At 42.6% G+C, this 19,544-nt stretch overlaps 1 protein-coding gene across 5 annotated transcripts in view; it reads left to right on the top strand.

Moving 5' to 3' along the window:
- Positions 1-3,911, top strand: part of LOC143218376 (uncharacterized) — a 597,229-nt gene extending 593,318 nt beyond the window's left edge. For all 5 annotated transcript variants that reach the window (XM_076443514.1, XM_076443512.1, XM_076443513.1 and 2 more), the window contains 2 exons: positions 928-1,078; positions 1,749-3,911. In XM_076443514.1, coding sequence (XP_076299629.1) covers positions 928-1,078; positions 1,749-2,476 — 879 coding nt within the window. In that variant the 3' untranslated portion in view covers positions 2,477-3,911. The remainder of the gene's footprint in view (positions 1-927; positions 1,079-1,748) is intronic.
- Positions 3,912-19,544: the final 15,633 nt, after the last annotated feature.

Raw genomic sequence — 19,544 nt, 5'->3', positions numbered from 1 at the left:
GTTTCGATCCTCTAGGATCAATAGTTGATGAGATATGGTCGGTTAAAGTTGACCATTTTTGACATTTCACCTATCAGAAGAAACTGTGAATATGCTCAACTTTAAGCGACCATATCTCATCAACTATTGATCCTAGAGGATCGAAACTTGGATCTGCAGATTCTCCGGGTACAAATCTACAGGATTGCATACCAAATACATCATAATTGTTTGGAGAAAGGTATAATTTTCAATCATGTCTCCATCAGCGGTTGTTTCCCCCAATTTCTCAATGAATCCATCATTGCCACAACATGTAATTCAGATATTTATCCATACGAGGAACCTGTGCGTTATCATGCGTTCGAAAATTTCTGTTCACACCGTGAAACCGCGCGTAAAACAATAGAAGTAGAGTTTCGTAAAAAGTGCTGCGGGATAGAATTAAAAATGGTTTTCTACGGCGTGTGCGCATCAGCGAAGAGAAATGGAAGACAAAGGGGACGTTTGTATGAATAGAACGACATCAATTTTTATATTTTCATATTAATCTCGCTTTATCTCGCGTAATATATAGCAGCATTCGCGAGGCATGAAAGAGGGACGAAGGATATTACGTGGAACGCTGTGAAATTTCAACGGGTCTTGTAGGAAGTTGAAAACGTCTTTCATTTACTCGAGAGTTCAGCTTTCAAAAGTGTCGTATCAACAAATTTGTCAAACTTCTCCTTAACAATGAAATTGTTAGTAAATTTTATCGCTATGTTATGTAGAAACGAGAATTCGAACTACAGGAATCGCATTCCATCGTGATCGAAAGACTTCGCGTTACTGTTCCGCGAAGATTGCGGAAATAAAAATCGATCGTGGCACTTTGCGAAACAAAGGCGACGCTTCGGGTGTATCGACTGCGATTGTAACGTAAAATCGAATAATGCGTCTTCGCAGGAACACATCCCCGTATTTGTCTTGAACGGGTACGAGGATCTGGAACTCTTCCGAGAAATAGAGCCCGCGGATCTCGACTATCTGCGTATACACCAGCCGGAGCATCGCGCGAAGATACTTACCGCCGTACAACTGCTGCACGATCTTCAATGTAAGTGTTTCATTTCATTCAAAAAACATGAGGCAGAAATTTCTTTTCCACAATTAGTGATCTTTGAGCGCGGATATCTCGGAAACTATGCGAGATAGCGAAAAACTGTATAGAATCAATCTTTTGACACATTTCGTCAGCTTTAATTTTGTATAGAATGGTCTGATCGCTAGGACGCACACTTTCCGAGATATCCGCGCTCAAAGTTCACTAATTGTGCTGAAGAGTTCTTTTTCACAATTAGTGAACTTTGAGCGCGGATATCTCGGAAACTATGAAAGATAGCGAAAAACTGAATGGAATCAATCTTTTGGCACATTTTGTCAGCTTTAATTTTGTATAGAATGGTATTATCGCTAGGACACATAGTTTCCGAGATATAAGCGGAATACCGAAAAAGGGGTCTTTCTACGTGCCCCACTCCTAGGAGTGGGGACTTTCAGTATGTTTGCCTCCTTACTAGTCCAAACAAAGACCCAAAGTTAAAAATTGTGTTCCTTCCATTTCCCTCTACACCACCTTTATGAGCATTCATTGACTGGACTAAGAACCCGTCCCTCCCGATAGCTGCCTAAAACTTTGTTTATGCGTTCTTGTGGGAAAGATTAGTTAGGAGGGGGTAAGCATGTCTCTAAGTCTCTACACGTCGGTGTTTGTTCTGTTCGAGCAGCCGGAAGCGAGGGCGATTTGGCGTCGAGCTCGGAGGGCGACGAGGTCAGTCGACTGGTCTTAACCTCTGGCCAGACATCCGGCCACTGTTCGCCGTTTAATCGCCGGCAGTTCCCGCGGGACTCCGGTTGCTATGACGCTCACAAGAACCCGACCAGTCGGCGAACGGTAAGCCCGGAATCGACGGGCAGCAAGCTGTCCAGGGAGAACAATCTGGACGTGACCACGGCGACGAAGAACGTCGGCGGCTCCAGTACGGAAGGTGGTAGTGCGTCGGACGGCAAGGACGACTTCCATCCAAACATCCCCATCAGCGGAGCGGCGGCCGGTCAGAAAGACGGGCATTTCGACAAGTCGCCTTTGCTGCGCAGCGGCAACATCCGCTACATGGCGAAGAGAGGAAACTTCGGGGAGTCGGTTGTGATCGAGGACGAGGGTGGCCAGAAGCTGGGCAACATGGTGAAGTACGTGGTCGGCAGCAGCGACATCGGCCTCGAGGGTTCAGGATCCGTTGCCGGGCTAGGGCAACGGGGATGCGTCAGCGAGAAGTCGAGCGACTCGGGTGTCAGCTCGTCGAGCATCAGCTCCGCTCCGCCGCCGAGGGACAAGGCTCTCGCCAGTGTCGCCTCGGACTCGCCCACTAAGAACTTCGGCAACTTCACCAAATCTTCGCCCACCTCCCAGCCGACCAACAGCAAAGGTCAAAACGACGACGCCAGTTACCCGTGATAAGCCCGACATGCCAGACATGATTTACGATCCGATGATGTAGGGTAGACGACGACGCTACACTGTGGAACACCCGAGAACTTCCCACGCAACTTCCAGGAATTTCGCTTCTTCTCTGATCAGCAGCTACGCGAACCGACGGAAGGATTTGTCACGTGATTTTGTTAGCTTGGCCGAGATGAAACGATTGCTGTCGCGTGCGTACACCCTTGATTCCTGATTGTTACCTGCCGGTGATGGTTTAGTGCTTCTTGAGAGGGTGGACTCTCGTTTCCAGGATCGCGAGGGTGCGGGACACGCGTTGACTACTGAAGTCCCAAAGATGGGGGTCGTCAGTAGTCAAATGCGCTAGATGAAGGATCATATAGTCCCTCGAAAGTCCTATTTTTACGTTTACGAGGCGCAATTTGCATTAACCACTCAACATAACCCGTCGAACGACCTAATCCAGACCGTTCTAGTGTCGAGCACCACTGAAAGTGCTGGTGCGGTGCGGTCTAGTGGACAAAGGACCTTTATTCGGCAGCATGTACTGTCCGTTCAACAAGGGATGGCAGAGATTTTGATAGTGGATGCAGGGGAATCCGCGAGACCACACTCCTGACCAGGGTTGCCATCTGCGAGTCCCTCCAGGCCCATTACCCTTCCGCCTCTCGCCCAGTTGTGCTGCGGAACCCGCCTTTGCTTCCCACTAACGCTGACGCGTACCACGTGGAGCAAGCTAACGAGTGTTCCAAATAGATCGTATGCCTATATAAGCTGATTTGTTCAAGAAAGGTAGGCTATACTATAGCCTACTATAAGCTTACGGTCTTTTTGGAGTTAGCTTGCCCCACGTGGTACGCGTCAGCGTTAGTGGGAAGAGTGGGGGAAGCAAATTCGGGCTCCGCAGCACAGCTGGCGAGGAGCGGAAGGGCCCAAAATTTGCTCGCGCAAGGACGTTAAGCGAAAAATCGCAAACCCATATTTTCGATCCAACATCTACTAAGATTCTAGTTGTTTTCTAGTTACAATCCGAAAACGACTACATTCCGCCTTAAAGGCGATCGCGCCCTTTCATCTAGCGTTTTTAACCACTGACAAGCCCCGTGCATTATCGAGAAACGAGATGGCGCATTCCACACCCTCGCAATCCTAGAACCGAGTCAACCCCCTTAACGCTACTCTCATCCAAGATTCGTCTTCTGAGAAAGAGGCTGCAATTCGGGCATTTTTTAAGATTTCACGACAAATAGGCTACTACGAATAAGATACTCGTTCCAGGAAAGGGTTCATTCATTTTTGCCGGGTGAAAGTCCCAAGTATCACGTGTTTCTAAGATCGTCGGCCATCACCATTTACAACTTTCCTTTATAGCAAGACACGTCGAAACGATGCGATTATCTACTGCTTCCGGGAAATGACCGCACACGACATTGTCTTTCGTGTTCAGTTCGTTGCTTCTTCATCGAGATCCCGCGATGTTCCATACTGCCTACATTTACCCTGTAAGTTTCTGATAAAAGCGTCGTTTCTGACTCGCTCGGGGCAGACCTCTCGCAGGCTGTTCGCGCACGACGTCGATGGGATTGTCCCGTTTGTGTGTCGTAAGTACTCTATATTTAGCAGGGTATAGTCTCTAAATTTGACGCGGGTCCAGCCGAACGGGAGACGCTTCTCCGGACGATGATTGAAATTTGAAACGGGCTCGACAATACCAAAGTACGGTTTCGAAGTTCCCGGTTAGTCGACCGGGAATACGAGACGCGACACGAGAAAAAAAAGAACACCGGACTGTAACTTCTTTCATTAAACGAACAGAGAAAATCCTCAGACAAAGCTTGACGGAGCTCGAGCCAATTTTCTGGATTGTTTTATACGATGCTTCTGATGTGTCCGGAAAATTTAATAGTTTGGGAAATACTTCGTAACATTCAGCGTAGTTAGACTTCCAATGAAAACTGTGTCGATGCGTACAGCTCTGGCTATTGTAACTTCATCCCCCGTTGCACGACCCTTTCGGTGGTGCTGTAATCCGGTTTTGAACCTAACCTGTCTTGCTGGGAGTTGGTTGCTGGGACTACGATTCTACGGGCCTTCACCAGTCTATTCGGATTCCACTTGAAATTGGAGTGTCCAGTCTTGTTTGTTTATAATATAAGAGCTGGGTTCTATTGAACCGGGTTGAATTAATACAGTCACTTGGTAGTTTTGCCTGGAAAGTAATTTTATAGATTTCGATGTGCTCTTTCCGAATTTCAACTTTGCCACCTCGTAAAATTTGTGCCTTTCTCCTACGAATTATGATGTATTTGGTATGCAATCCAGTAGATTTGTACCCGGCAGGGATGCAGATCGAGTTTCGATCCTCCAGGATCAATAGTTCAGGAGATATGATCGTTTAAAGTTGAGCATATTGCCAGTTTCTTGACAGGTAAAATGGCAAAAATGCTCAACTTTAAGCTACCGTATCTCCTGAACTATTGATCCTAGAGGATCGAAACTTGGATCTGCAGGTTCTTCAGGTGCAAATCTACTGGATTGCATACCAAATACATCATAATTCGTAGGAGAAAGGTACTAATTACAGTAATCATGTCTCCATCAATGGCTGTTCCTCCCAATTTCTCAATGAATCCATCATTGCAACAAAATGTAATTCAGATATTTATCCATATGCCTGTGCGTTATTATCCGTTCGAAAATTTTTGTAACACATTGACTATATTTTCGATTTGTACACACGTTTCGACCACCTGGGACAGTCTACCAATTATTTAACGGAGTCTTCTCGTGTCGCGGCTCGTAACGCGATCATCGCGGATTAAGAAGCGGATGGTAACGAGCGAGGAGGGACAGTGTGTTCGAAACGATTGGGAAGAGGAATTCGCGAAACAAAGCGGGGCCAACGCGTTTCGCGCGCGCGCGCCCGCGTCTGTATGTGTGTGTTCGCGTACGCTCCTGTATCAGTTTTCTATCCGAAATCCGAGCACGGCCGCCCGCATCCGGCGGATCCTGTAAATATCAACGGAGCAGGGGTTTCGTTTGCTTTAATTTCGCCTGATATAATAGAGAATTGTATCTTTCAAATACATCGGATCGGAAGAAATAACGAGGTGCCTTGGTACCCTTTGTTGCCTTAACGATCCTTTCTCCTCGTTTCGCTATAATCAAAGGTATGCTGCCACCGAGCAACGTTTCTTCTTTTATTATTTTCCTTTTTTTTTCCCCCCGCGGGACTTTCGACTTCGTTTCTCCCACCTCTCGGTTCCGACTATCCGAGGGGGTGGTACTTCATTATTCTGAATTTTTCGAACTCTCCCGCTGGGAGGGGATACGTTCGGGGAAAGGGGCTCGGAGGTGTGAGAAGCAGAATTTAAGCAGTTTTAACGAGGAGAGCGAGAGCAAAGGGCGGACATTTTCTTTTCGGGGGGGGGGGGCGATTGAACAAATTGAGACGTCACTGCCGATCGTTTCGCGATCCCGTTTATCGTCTGATTCATAACATTCATAGTTGATAATAAATAATCTAATCGCTAACAGTAACGATAGTAATAACGCTAAGGAATATTATGTGATATAGTAGCAATATACGCCCCTTCTAACGATATAGATAGATCAAGCAAAGGCCTGTAACGGAAAGACCTTCTTCGCAGTTTACCGCATAAAGATAAGTTCTAGGTGAGACGCTAAGAAGCAAGGGGGCGACGGTTTTCGCGGTATCGCGACTGGACAGCGGGGATCTTTATACGAAAGAAAAATCGTCTACACGAATTGCAACCAAGCTTCGATCCTCTAGGATCGATAGTTGAGGAGATATGGTCGCTTAAAGTTGAGCATTTTTGACGTTTTACCAAGAAACTGTTAATATGCTCAACTTTAAGCGACCATATCTCATCAACCATTGATCCTAGAGAATCGAAACTTCGTACACCTATTCGTTATTTCCGATGAATGGATAAAATCCGCTGTCCAATAGCGACACTCGAATGGACAAGTTTTTTTGTAGTATGGACAATTTTAATCGTGACCGTCGGTGACGAAAGAACTGATTTTTCAATTAGCCACCGTTTAGGTTCAAGAGAGACTGCCAAGCTTTTCTACCAGATCGAAACACTTCTTCATCCTTTAGACGAGTAAGCTATTGCTCTACGTTTCCTCTCGATGTATACCGATCACGAAAAAATACGTACGACGAGCGAACCGAGCGTTCAGCGCGAACCTCTTCTCGCGGACATGTGCGGAATGCTAGTTTGATAAGTGCCGTGTTCCATAGTTTCAAACATCCACGCTGGTTCCCAGTATACTTTTGTTTGCCAGTCGCTGAACGTTCTTCACCTTGCATCAATGTTTCAGCGCGCCACGCTTGCTACAGAGTTGGGTAAAATAGTGACAAGACAGAGCCCGTATCGACTTGCTCGCTGACGAATGTATCTATCATTCAGAAACTGTTCGAAAGCTTTTCAGTCCCGACTCGATTATTGCTTTTATCGGACGACGGATCCTCGTGCAAGATTTTTCTACCCTATCGCGTTCGAAGGTCAGACATATCGTTTTTCAACCGAGGGAGAAGCTCAATGAAACCTCGGATCAGAGGCATTTAGTTTTTAATATTTCATAGAAGAAACTTGCGAGATAAATAATAAATATTGTCTGATTAAGAAATGGAAGCTGAATCAAAATGTACTTCTTCTTTTAATATGTTCGATAAGTCGGTATAACTTTCTATTTTGATCATCCAAAATGCATAAAATCCGCAATCTGATTGTTAGAAACGAAACAGTGTGTTTATAAAATTGTTTCGTTGAGGGGAGATTTAATATTGTGATCGATGGAAGTTGATTATCAAAATCGAACACTTTTAAACATGCTAGATAAGATTTTGCCAATCAGAATGTTCCTTTAAATTGTTTTCATGGGAAGAGCTAATGTTGTAACTGATACAAGAGATAAGAACAGCAGTTTGCATATCAGCACAGGATCAAACAATTTTTTCGTAATTCAGACCGTCATAGAGTGGTTAAGAATTTCTCAACTGGAATCAACAGCACAGTTTTCAAACGATTGTACGTGTAGATACGAATGTTTCAGCGCATATCAAATATCGAGCAACTCGAGAATCACGTGAACGTGTAAGTAGTGATGGGATCTGAAACGCTTCGAGTCGATCCAATATTTATGGCGGAAAAGTCACAATCAGTACCAACATAATCCCAAGCTTAGAACTCTTGAAAGCCTTGAAAGTCGTCTTGAAAGCGTTGAAAGTCGTCTTGAAAGCCTTCAAAGTCGTCTTGAAAGTCTTGAAAGTCTTGAAAGCCTTGAAAGGCGTCTTGAAAGCCTTGTAAGTCGTCTTGAAAGTCTTGAAAGCCTTGAAACCTTGAAAGTCATCTTGAAAGCCTTGAAAGCTTTGGAAGGCGTCTTGAAAGCCTTGTAAGTCGTCTTGAAAGCCTTGTAAGTCGTCTTGAAAGCCTTGAAAGTCGTCTTGAAAGCCTTGAAAGGCGTCTTGAAAGTTTTGAAAGTCTTGAAAGGCGTCTTGAAAGCCTTGAAAGGCGTCTTGAAAGCCTTGAAAGGCGTCTTGAAAGTTTTGAAAGCCTTGAAAGTCGTCTTGAAAGTTTTGAAAGTCTTGAAAGGCGTCTTGAAAGCCTTGAAAGGCGTCTTGAAAGCCTTGAAAGGCGTCTTGAAAGTTTTGAAAGCCTTGAAAGTCGTCTTGAAAGTCTTGAAATCCTTGAAAGGCATCTTGAAAGCCTTGAAAGCTTTGGAAGGCGTCTTGAAAGCCTTGTAAGTCGTCTTGAAAGCCTTGAAAGTCATCTTGAAAGCCTTGAAAGGCGTCTTGAAAGCCTTGAAAGTCGTCTTGAAAGTCTTGAAATCCTTGAAAGGCATCTTGAAAGCCTTGAAAGCTTTGGAAGGCGTCTTGAAAGCCTTGTAAGTCGTCTTGAAAGCCTTGTAAGTCGTCTTGAAAGCCTTGAAAGTCGTCTTGAAAGCCTTGAAAGGCGTCTTGAAAGCCTTGAAAGGCGTCTTGAAAGTCTTGAAAGGCGTCTTGAAAGTTTTGAAAGCCTTGAAAGTCGTCTTGAAAGTCTTGAAATCCTTGAAAGGCATCTTGAAAGCCTTGAAAGCTTTGGAAGGCGTCTTGAAAGCCTTGTAAGTCGTCTTGAAAGCCTTGAAAGTCATCTTGAAAGCCTTGAAAGGCGTCTTGAAAGCCTTGAAAGTCGTCTTGAAAGTCTTGAAAGCCTTGAAAGTCGTCTTGAAAGTCTTGAAAGCCTTAAAAATCGTCTTGAAAGCCTTGTAAGTCGTCTTGAAAGCCTTGAAAGTCGTCTTGAAAGTCTTGAAAGCCTTGAAAGGCGTCTTGAAAGCCTTGAAAGTCTTGAAACTCTTGAAACTCTTGAAAGTCCTGAAAGTCTTGAAAGCCTTGAAAGTCCTGAAAGCCGTGAAAGTCTCGAAAGTCTTTCAGGAGTTTCAAGAATGTCTGACCCTCGAGTAAATCTCGAATCGATTCGAACTCCCGTGGCGATTGGTTTTCTTAAAATCTGGCAAGACAGAGTATAGAATTGACATGCCCATATCACGCATTACTTTATCCAATTTTGTGGGACGACCGATGGTCCGAGTCGGTATTATCACCTGATTTCTCTAGCGTGAACGTCTAATTTCCGAGAGCAAGATAAAACTAGTACACGATCGACAATCCCCATCGTCGATGCAACCCAGTTCTTCGACACGATGGTAAACCCATGTACATGTGTATATTCTACAATGCCACGACGAACGTTGAAAGTTAACAAAGTTTTTGTATGTACATAAACAACGCGCATAGAAAACCTAAACGATGTTTTATATTGACCCGAATCTTTGCCAAAACATTAGACTTATACAGATCTTATAAATATACATAATACGATTAACTATATCACACCGTTGGATCTTATGTACATCTTTTGTATAGTGTATAATGGTAGACGGATTATATGGTGACGCGCGAAGCATACCGGAATCGTGAATGAGGATTCGTGCGAGAGAGAGAAAGAGAGAAAGAAAGAATTAAATAAATAGAGAAAAGGAAAGAATGATAAAAACAGACAGACAGAGTAGAGATAAATATGTTGAGAGATAAATCGAGCACTCCGGATCAATGCATTCATTGTAAATAAAAGATACGACACGTGTAAAACCAGTTCGAAAGAGCGACAACTCGATATCATCATGATCGAACACGCCGGAGACTGAGGAGAGCGGGTGTTAGAGATTTTATAGAATTTAAGATGCATGTTCTATCTTCATTAAACAGTGGCGCACCCAGGGGGTGGGGGCCCGGGCAGAGTTGAAATTTCATTCGAATAACCAGCGAATAAAAATTGCGAATAAAAATTTATTCGAATAAGCCAGCGAATAAAAATTTATTCGAATAAGCCAGCGAGCGAATAAAGGTATCGAATGACATCGCGCCGACGACTCAGGGCCCCGAGTGTCGACGTCGAGTTCCTACTTCAAAAGCGGCCCGCCGCCGGCTGCGCTTATTCTCGGCCTTTATTCTTATTCGCTGCCGTCATTTAGAATAACGAATAACGAATAAAAGTCCCAAGATTTATTCGTAACTAACGAATAACGAATAAATCGTTAGCTTCCAAAATTAAAATCGCGGAATAGCCCTTGACAGATATGTTGGCTATAAAAGAAGTATCAAATGTCAGGGACTGACATTGAAATGGTAAAAATTATTTTTCGAGCCGCCAAAAATCCTTCGGACGATCGTCATTTTAGTCGAAAAGGAACCTATACCCAATATTTCATGCAATTCTGAGCACGGACGTAAACGGAAACTTCGCGAAAACAGGTCATCACGCAAAACCTGAGGCTGGGTTCAACTCGACCCCCCAAGATTGCATCCTGGGTGCGCCACTGCTTCATTATTACCGATCCGACGGAGGCAGGGGACGTATCTTCTTCGTTTCCCGAGAGGAGTACTCGTTCGCGCTCTTTCGTACAGTTATCGAGAAGAAAATAGTTGAGAACGGAGCGTTCGACGAATCGTATCTCGTTGACCCACGGCTCGGCTCGACTCGTGGAGCCGGGGATCCGCTCGATCCGATCGATACAGGCTGCTTCCATAACTACGATCCTCTTACTAGGTCTTTCTTCGACAAGGTCGCGTGGTACACGACGTCATCTTGATTTCGAGGCGCGTTTATAGCTGATAAGAAATGAGAGAAAGAAAACAAGCTCCGTTCGCTGTAATAACGAAGTCTGGTGCTCCCTCGCGTCGGCGGGCACCGATAACAGCCGAACACAATGACTGTACTCGAAGGGTTCGACAGTTCTAGCGAAAATAAATTAGCGAAAATGTTTATTATATGATATACACGAATTAACGATAACGCTATAGCTTATCCGTTCCATCGAGAGTAACATTACGCGTAGAGAATGCGTCGGGCGAACGATCAATGATGTTGTGTGTGCGTGTGTGTGAGAGAGTGTGTATACGAATGAAGTGGAGAGAGGAGAAAGAGAGAGAGAGAGAGAGAGAGGGAGGGAGAGCAGAAGAGGAGAGAGGAGAACGTGTGAAAAAAGAAAAATGTTAATTGATAACGAGTTTATAAAGAGTACGTATAGACACGATAGTGATTTTATTAGCTGGGGAAGTACAGTCGCGTTCGATGTAAAAAAAAAAACAAGTAAATCAGATTCGTTCTAACGGTAGACACAGGTACACGTACACACGTACACGCGCGCACACATACACACGTACACGACACAGCTGTAATCGAAGCGTCTCTTGATTTTTCGGTTCGCGAAGCGTGAACGACGATCTTGATCTTGAAATCTTGATTTATTAGGCGGCGGCGGGGGCGGGGCGACTACTACGGTCGCGAGCAGAAATCATACGAAACATAGTGTCTATAGAGGTTAGCTAAATCGCTTAGTGAAACACGAATTAAGTATCTACTTAGCGGTCTAGTCTATCTCTTCTTCCGATGTTTGCGATTCGATGCGAGAACATGATGTGTGTACATAAGAAGAAATAATAAACAGAAACAGAGTTAGGAGGACGGGGAGGGGGCGGTGACGACCGCGTCACCGCGCGTTTTTTATAAGCTGATTTTGTATTTATTAATTAATTACGGGATTTACAGAGGTCACGCGAATTTTTTCATTCTTATCGTCTCTCGGTTCTCGTATGATTTCCAACGATAAGTGCTAATTTATTGACGGCGAATTCAAATAAACGGCGAATGAAATAACCTGTCGTCTTCTTCGTTTATTTTCCTGAATGTCCCCCACTCACCCTGTAACGCTATTGACAATTAAACTACATTGTTCAAAGCGGCGCAAACACTTTCCGAACACTCTTCAAACAGAAACAATCGACCGAGCTGCGTGGGATCACATTTGAAAGGTAAGAAGAATAATAATATTTATTTTAGCTTTTCAAGTGAGTTATACCCAACCAACGGTTGTCGAGGAAATTGAGAAAATGTTAATTTTAAACTCATGTTGCTCGAATATCTTCTAAACTACTTATCGCATCGAAAAATGTGTTAAATAAAACCTGTAGATTTTCACATTCCGCATCTTTTACGTTGTATTACTTTTTCTCGTGAAGCCAACGGTTGTCGAGGAAATTGAGAAAACGTTAATTTTAAACTCATTTTGCTCGAATATCTTCTAAACTACTTATCGCATCGAAAAATGTGTTAAATAAAACCTGTAGATTTTCATATTCCGCATCTTTTACGTTGTATTACTTTTTCTCGTGAAGCCAACGGTTGTCGAGGAAATTGAGAAAACGTTAATTTTAAACTCATGTTGCTCGAATATCTTCTAAACTACTTATCGCATCGAAAAATGTGTTAAATAAAACCTGTAGATTTTCACATTCCGCATCTTTTACGTTGTATTACTTTTTCTCGTGAAGCCAACGGTTGTCGAGGAAATTGAGAAAACGTTAATTTTAAACTCATTTTGCTCGAATATCTTCTAAACTACTTATCGCATCGAAAAATGTGTTAAATAAAACCTGTAGATTTTCACATTCCGCATCTTTTACGTTGTATTACTTTTTCTCGTGAAGCCAACGGTTGTCGAGAAAATTGAGAAAACGTTAATTTTAAACTCATGTTGCTCGAATATCTTCTAAACTACTTATCGCATCGAAAAATGTGTTAAATAAAACCTGTAGATTTTCACATTCCGCATCTTTTACGTTGTATTACTTTTTCTCGTGAAGCCAACGGTTGTCGAGGAAATTGAGAAAACGTTAATTTTAAACTCATGTTGCTCGAATATCTTCTAAACTACTTATCGCATCGAAAAATGTGTTAAATAAAACCTGTAGATTTTCATATTCCGCATCTTTTACGTTGTATTACTTTTTCTCGTGAAGCCAACGGTTGTCGAGGAAATTGAGAAAACGTTAATTTTAAACTCATGTTGCTCGAATATCTTCTAAACTACTTATCGCATCGAAAAATGTGTTAAATAAAACCTGTAGATTTTCACATTCCGCATCTTTTACGTTGTATTACTTTTTCTCGTGAAGCCAACGGTTGTCGAGGAAATTGAGAAAACGTTAATTTTAAACTCATGTTGCTCGAATATCTTCTAAACTACTTATCGCATCGAAAAATGTGTTAAATAAAACCTGTAGATTTTCATATTCCGCATCTTTTACGTTGTATTACTTTTTCTCGTGATGCCAACGGTTGTCGAGGAAATTGAGAAAATGTTCATTTCAAACTCATTTTGCTCGAAATATTGTAAAAACCAATTTTTTCGCGATAGATATGCAGAAAGAAGTGTGGGGTTGGAGAAGACCCACCCGTAGTGTTCCCACGGTAAATCTTCTGCAGATCCTTCGACAAAATGGCTCCGCAGAGGTGCTGCTAGAAAGTAGTATTCACAGGTGAGAAGTGTCGCGAACGTGTCCAACTTGGTCTGTTTAATAAGAACTCGTTCGAGCAAAAACTGAGTTGCACGAAGGAATTTAAGCCGGTCGAACGAACTTTCGGAACTGCAATAAAACGCATTTAGCGATGCATGTAAATGCATCCGTCGAGAATTGTCCGGAAGGTAACGACACGTACTACGTGTCCATTCGTAACAGCTATTTCTGCGCCGAGCCAAAGGCTAAGTTACTTTTAGTACGGTAGATTATGAGGGTAATAACTCGCGACGAGTATCTTTCCTCGCTGGCGGCACACCGACCACGTGAGTAAATTCGTTGCCCGTTTAGGTTGAAATCTAATTTAACTTTTAAAGTCACTGCACGAAATTACAATGATTTGTGGCGATTCGAGGTTTCCTCGCGAGTTCGCCAACTTCGTCCGGTTTGATGTTCTTATCGTGCTGCTCTAATCGGTTCCGAAGTACCGCCCGGCTCTAAGGAGTTTAAACCTTCGTTACGCTAAACAGAATTGACGATTTGCAACATTTGTTTCTCGACTGTTGCAATACAGCAATTAAATAAACAACTTTTATTTTGCAATGCAAATGTATTTTACAATTACGATTATACAATATTTTAGAATAAAAATATTTTACATTAGACTGCGGATTTTCATGCAAAATAAAAATTAGATAGACGTTCAATTCTTACTTAGTCCAGTCAACGAAAAGTTGTAGAGTTTCCCTCCTTACTAGTCCAAACAAAGACCTAAAGTTAAAAATTGTGTTCCTTCCATTTCCCTCTACAACTTTTCGTTCACTGGACTATATATTATTTCCGACCTATTAAACATGCTAAGACAGAAAATAAATAATTATTTCACAGTGCTTTTCTCCGTCAGCACTGAATTTTCCATTTTGTGAAGAACAGTGTAGAGAACTGTAGATAAAACGACAACGAAACTAATGCATTTAGTATTAGGATTGTATTTAGTAGTAGGATTTAATTAATTAGTCTTGATCAATTAATATTAATGTAGACTCGATCGATGGCCGTAGACGCGAGATCGATTATATTAATTGAATATTCAGATCGAAATTCTTCCTATCGATTCTGCTTGGAATCAAACGCTTATCCGAAACTTCCTAATTAAAGCCGCAAATTACCCGGCACGGACAAAGCACACTGTCGGATGTGTTACATGCTGGCACACGACCAAGAATTAAAATCCACGGGGCACTAATTAACGTGGATCGGATGTAATTACCGATGCCGCAGCCAAGTATCATTCTCGAGTTTTCGTGTCTCGAGTATCCCGCGGAAACATCGAGACGTCTTGCGGCCGTGTGAGTGAAAAGCGAATTTACCCTTGTCTCCGCGATATCACCGTTTCCTAACAATTATACGAGGAACGGCGGACACAAAAACTCCTAGTTCAATAATTCTCCGCACTTGAAAAATTAAATTACAAAATACACAACATTCAATCCATGTACCTTCACTAGTCTCGTTTATATGTATTATGGAATAGTTGGATTCAGTAGCTCACAAAAAAATGTTTATACAGGACAATGAGATTTATTCAATTCCATATGTAACATTTTAATGATTTCAATAATCAAATTTTATTGACCATTAAAAATCCAAAAACGAACGCATAAAATCCGCGGTCTAGTTGTAGTAAAATATCACCAAATTTCGGGAACATCGTCGTAGAAGGCGAGGGTAAAGTGGGGGGGCATTGCACACTGTTCATTAAAATGGAAGAAGAACGGTCCACGAACAAATTCGAAGGTCTCGACGAGATTTCAAAGTCCATCCAATAGGAAGGGCTGCCAGAGCGTAGTTCCGCGGGCGCAGAGATTTGTCGAGGTGAGTTTTTGTCCGACTTATAATTGAGCCAAGACTACTTTACGCGGATGTAGCTTGTTAATGCGAGACAAAGGGAGGAGAGACCACCGCCGCATAACAGTTTCTCTGGGAAACGCGGAACAGCCGCCATTGATTACCGAGCCGTGACAAGAGTTTTTAAAACTGATTACAGTCCAAATACGTCCGAAAGAGAATTTAGAAATAGATCCGTGAGGATGGTGCTCGAATGGATGAAACGACCTCCCCGGGACGATTGTTGAAATCACTCGATCTGTCGACAGAAGGAACGCTTTTAATTAAAAGAGACCGCCGATAATGAGCACCGAATATCGCCCAAATAATTATATCAATTGTCGCGTTTTACATCGAGCTCACAGAAAAGAAGATATTCGAAATTCTCGATCTCTCAATCAAGTCCGACATTGTTAACAATATTTTTAGCTTGGATGCTTCTTAGCTCCGGAATCGATTTGTTATAGTTTTGTCAAGTGGACCTCGTTCGTAAGAATTCCAGCTTAAAACTCTTGAAAGTCGTCTTGAAAGTCTTGAAAGCCTTGAAAGTCTTCAAAGTCGTCTTGAAAGTCTTGAAAGCCTTGAAAGTCTTCAAAGGCGTCTTGAAAGTCTTGATCCTCTTAACAGTCGTCTTGAAATTCTGGATCCTCTTAAAAGTCGTCTTGAAAGTCGTCTTGAAAGTCTTGATCGTCTTGAAAGTCGTCTTGAAAGTCTTGATCCTCTTAAAAGTCGTCTTGAAAGTCTTGAAAGTCTGGATCCTCTTATAAGTCGTCTTAAAAGTCGTCTTAAAAGTCTTGAAAGCCGTGAAACTCTTGAAAGTCGTGAAAGTCTTGGAATTCTTGAAAGTCTTGAAATATTTGAAAATCTTGAGAGTCTTGACAGTCTTGAAAGCCTTGACAGTCTCGAATTTTTGAACTGCCACTTCAAAATCATTATTCTAGCTGGATTGCAACAAACAGCTTTAAAATAACCATTTTAACCGGCTAAAAACTACATATATAACAGACTTTTTATTATTTCACTTATTGCTTTTCCGTGTAAATGCATAGAATCCGCAGCGGTCGGTAAAAAGTCACACGATAAATAATCATCCACGACTTATTTGCATAAAAGTTCACAAGATGTTTATCGGCGTGGCTGCGGAACGAAAGACCGCGTTTACGAAGAGAGCAATTAATGAAACGATAAATATTGAAAGGAAAGAAAGGAAGATTCAAATGAGGGGATGACAAAGCATCGGAAAAACTTCTCTAAGAGAGTCCCGCTTTTGTCGTTGGTTCCTTTGAGCGTAGCTGCGGCGGTCTTGCAGAAGTTTCGCGAGACAATGCGGCAGCAGGTGTTAAAAGAAGAAGCACGTGTTGATTGTGGAAAAAAGGATCTGCAGCGGAAAAGAACGAGGCGAGCCTCGGTGAACTGAACGCGGGCACGTTGATTGCGCTTCCGGCTCTTTCATCATTCCACTTGATGTATTAGAGCTACTAATTTGACGGAAATTAACGCCGACGAATGGAAGTTATCGCGCTCCTTCTCGACCGACGCTATTCGTTACCGTCCCGCATTAAGGGGCAAGAAACAATCACAGGTTGTTCATGTTCGCACTAACAAGTGAGTAGCGTCTTATTTCAGCACGTACAGCCGACTATATCGCAAATTTTTAGCTAATCTTTTTGCGATGTATGCGAAAGGGCTGCTCATTACTTCACCGGACTCAAAATTTGTGCCTTTCTCCTACGAATTATGATGTGTTTGGTATGTAATCCAGTAGATTCGTACACGGTGAGGATCCAGATCGAATTTCGAACCTCTGGGATGAATAGTTAAGGACATATGGTCGCTTAAAGTTGAGCATTTTTGACAGATAAGGGCGTCACCACAAACTGTAAATATGCTCAACTTTAAGCGACCATATCTTATCAACTATTGATCCTAGAGGATCGAAACTTGGATCCGCAGGTTCTCCGGATACAAATCTACTTGATTACATACCAAACACATCATAATTCGTAGGAGAAAGATACTAATTTTGGGTCCGTTAAAGTAAACTTACACAGTGATAAAAACTCAATATAATAACAAGGTAAACAGTTATTTTTTGATGCACTCTTACTCAAATTGAAGACATGAAAGTAAATGAAGAACGCGAATAAATGATTAATATAGAAGGAGTAAATCTATAAAAATCCACAGTCTGGTAAAAACCAATTAGGATTAAAATTCTTTGGATTAGCTGAGATAGAATTAAAGTCTAATTGTCAGGAAACCGCGCGTTTGCGGATCGTCTCGGTGGTTGATCCGTTTTTCCTCCTTTGTGTTGCACCTCCGTTCTCCTCGATCTTTTCTTACACTTTCCCTAGTCAATGAAAACGTGGTTACTGCGGAAAGCATCTTCCTTTCAGAGCTAAAGTTTTTTAAGTTGCTGCTGGAACGGAAAGGGAAACGAAACGGACAGTTCCAGTCGATTGATGTTGCTCCATTCTTATCAAACTTCATCGTCGGAGGTTAAGTGCCGTTTCTTTTCCGTTCGAAACGCTCGATATAACATTTATCGTTTTTATTGAACGATCTACGCATCGGTAATAAATAATAAAGGTTAATAAATTAATAGACAGGCGGATCTTTGTGCAAAATAAATATTTTCTACTGCAGTGAAATAGAAATTTATCTTCTCCTAACAGGATTTTTAAGTTCGTCTAATGTTTTCATTGTTTTGAGTGGCAGCTATTCATTTTCTTAGTATATGCAAATACTTGTTAACTTCTTCTCACTGAAATAATTAACAAAGTTATTTATCATTTCATTTGACGTTCTATATCATTGCGTTGATTTGACACACGAGGGATGAGGCTAACATAACTACGTGGTCGCGGGAAAAGCAATTTATCAGGATACCGTGAAGATCTAATTATTGCACAGTGTGCTTGTGAAACCACTTCCACTCGTGCACCGTTTCATTCACAGATTCTATACTTCGCGGTAGTGCAGAGCTCCTCTATCAAAGTGTTTAGCGAGTCGGCCATTTTTTACTTCGCCGCCGTCGCCGTCTGCAACCAGCGAAAATACCGTTGCCTGCAGCGCGTTTTTCACTTTCAAGAAAAACGAAGAAAATCACGGGGTGCCAAATCTCGAGACTACCGCGAGCACCGGAACCTTTTCCGAAAAGCGAAAAACCCGGTGAAAGGGACAAATTTTCACTCCGCGCATGAAACGAAGAAAAAAACGGCGGTCTCGCTGAATAACCTGACAGAAAATCGACTTCAACGCCGCTGTACAGAGCCGTGTGAAACCAGATGCAAATATATTATTCTCCAATCACTGAATATACTGTTTATTACGTTCATTCGTGTATTCTTCGTTCGATATGTATTAGTTTCGAACGGATTTAGTTCAACAAATAAACGGAGTGTTCGACAGGAGAAAATAAGTGGTTCTCCACGACACTGTAAGACAAAAATGAAGAATAAAATAATTGAGATTTTGGTTATTAGGAAATTAAAAGTCCGCCTAAAATGCGGCAACCCAACCAACAGAGGTGCATGCCTGTTTGACGCACGCAACGTACACCCCTGTCGGTCGGGTTGTCGCATTTCAGGCGGATTTTTAATCTAGATCTGTTCAATATTTGCGGTAGCAACTGGAAGTCAATCCTGATAGGTATAAAATGATGCAGGTGGGGCAAAATATATCATATAAAATAAAGAATATAAGAATTGCGATTTCGGTTTCGTCTTTCAGTCATTATCAGTGAGAAATCTGCCGCGTAAAAGCGTCCCGTGATCGATCGATCGTCGTGTCACCGAACTCGGAGTTCCAGCAGCTAATAAGTACGATCCGAGGATATAATAAAACTGAATAAAAGTCAGTGGAGCTCGTATTGGAAGCACCGGCATATGTCGACTGGCGGTTCACTTTATTGTCTCCGCTTAAACAATGAATTGTAGTGGTTATTCGCGGCGGAGGGGGAAGTGAGACAGGTGCGGCGCGTGGGTGGGGCGCAACGCTGACACAAGCACCACAGTGCTCAAACGAGAAGGACCCTCTGTCTCGCCGCTTCCTACCACTTGCACGCTTACCGACGCCATTCACCAACAATACCGAAACCATCAACACACTTCGCGGCAGCTTCCTTATGCACGTACACAGAGAGCAGGGGAACATCTTTTCCGTTCGCTCTATGCAACACGCATATATATCGGAAGCCTGGCTCAGCCACTTCCAGACACATCGGAATTAACGCGGTGATTTCGAGTGCCGCCGGGAATTCTTCGTTCGACGGCTGAGACTAGCCTCTCTTCCGCGTAGATACAACGGCTCCGACGATTTTATATCGTC

Source organism: Lasioglossum baleicum, chromosome 19 (genome assembly GCF_051020765.1).
Source record: "Lasioglossum baleicum chromosome 19, iyLasBale1, whole genome shotgun sequence".
NCBI lineage: Eukaryota > Metazoa > Arthropoda > Insecta > Hymenoptera > Halictidae > Lasioglossum > Lasioglossum baleicum.
Note: the sequence above shows the minus strand (reverse complement) of the source record. Positions and strands in the feature narration are given on the sequence as shown.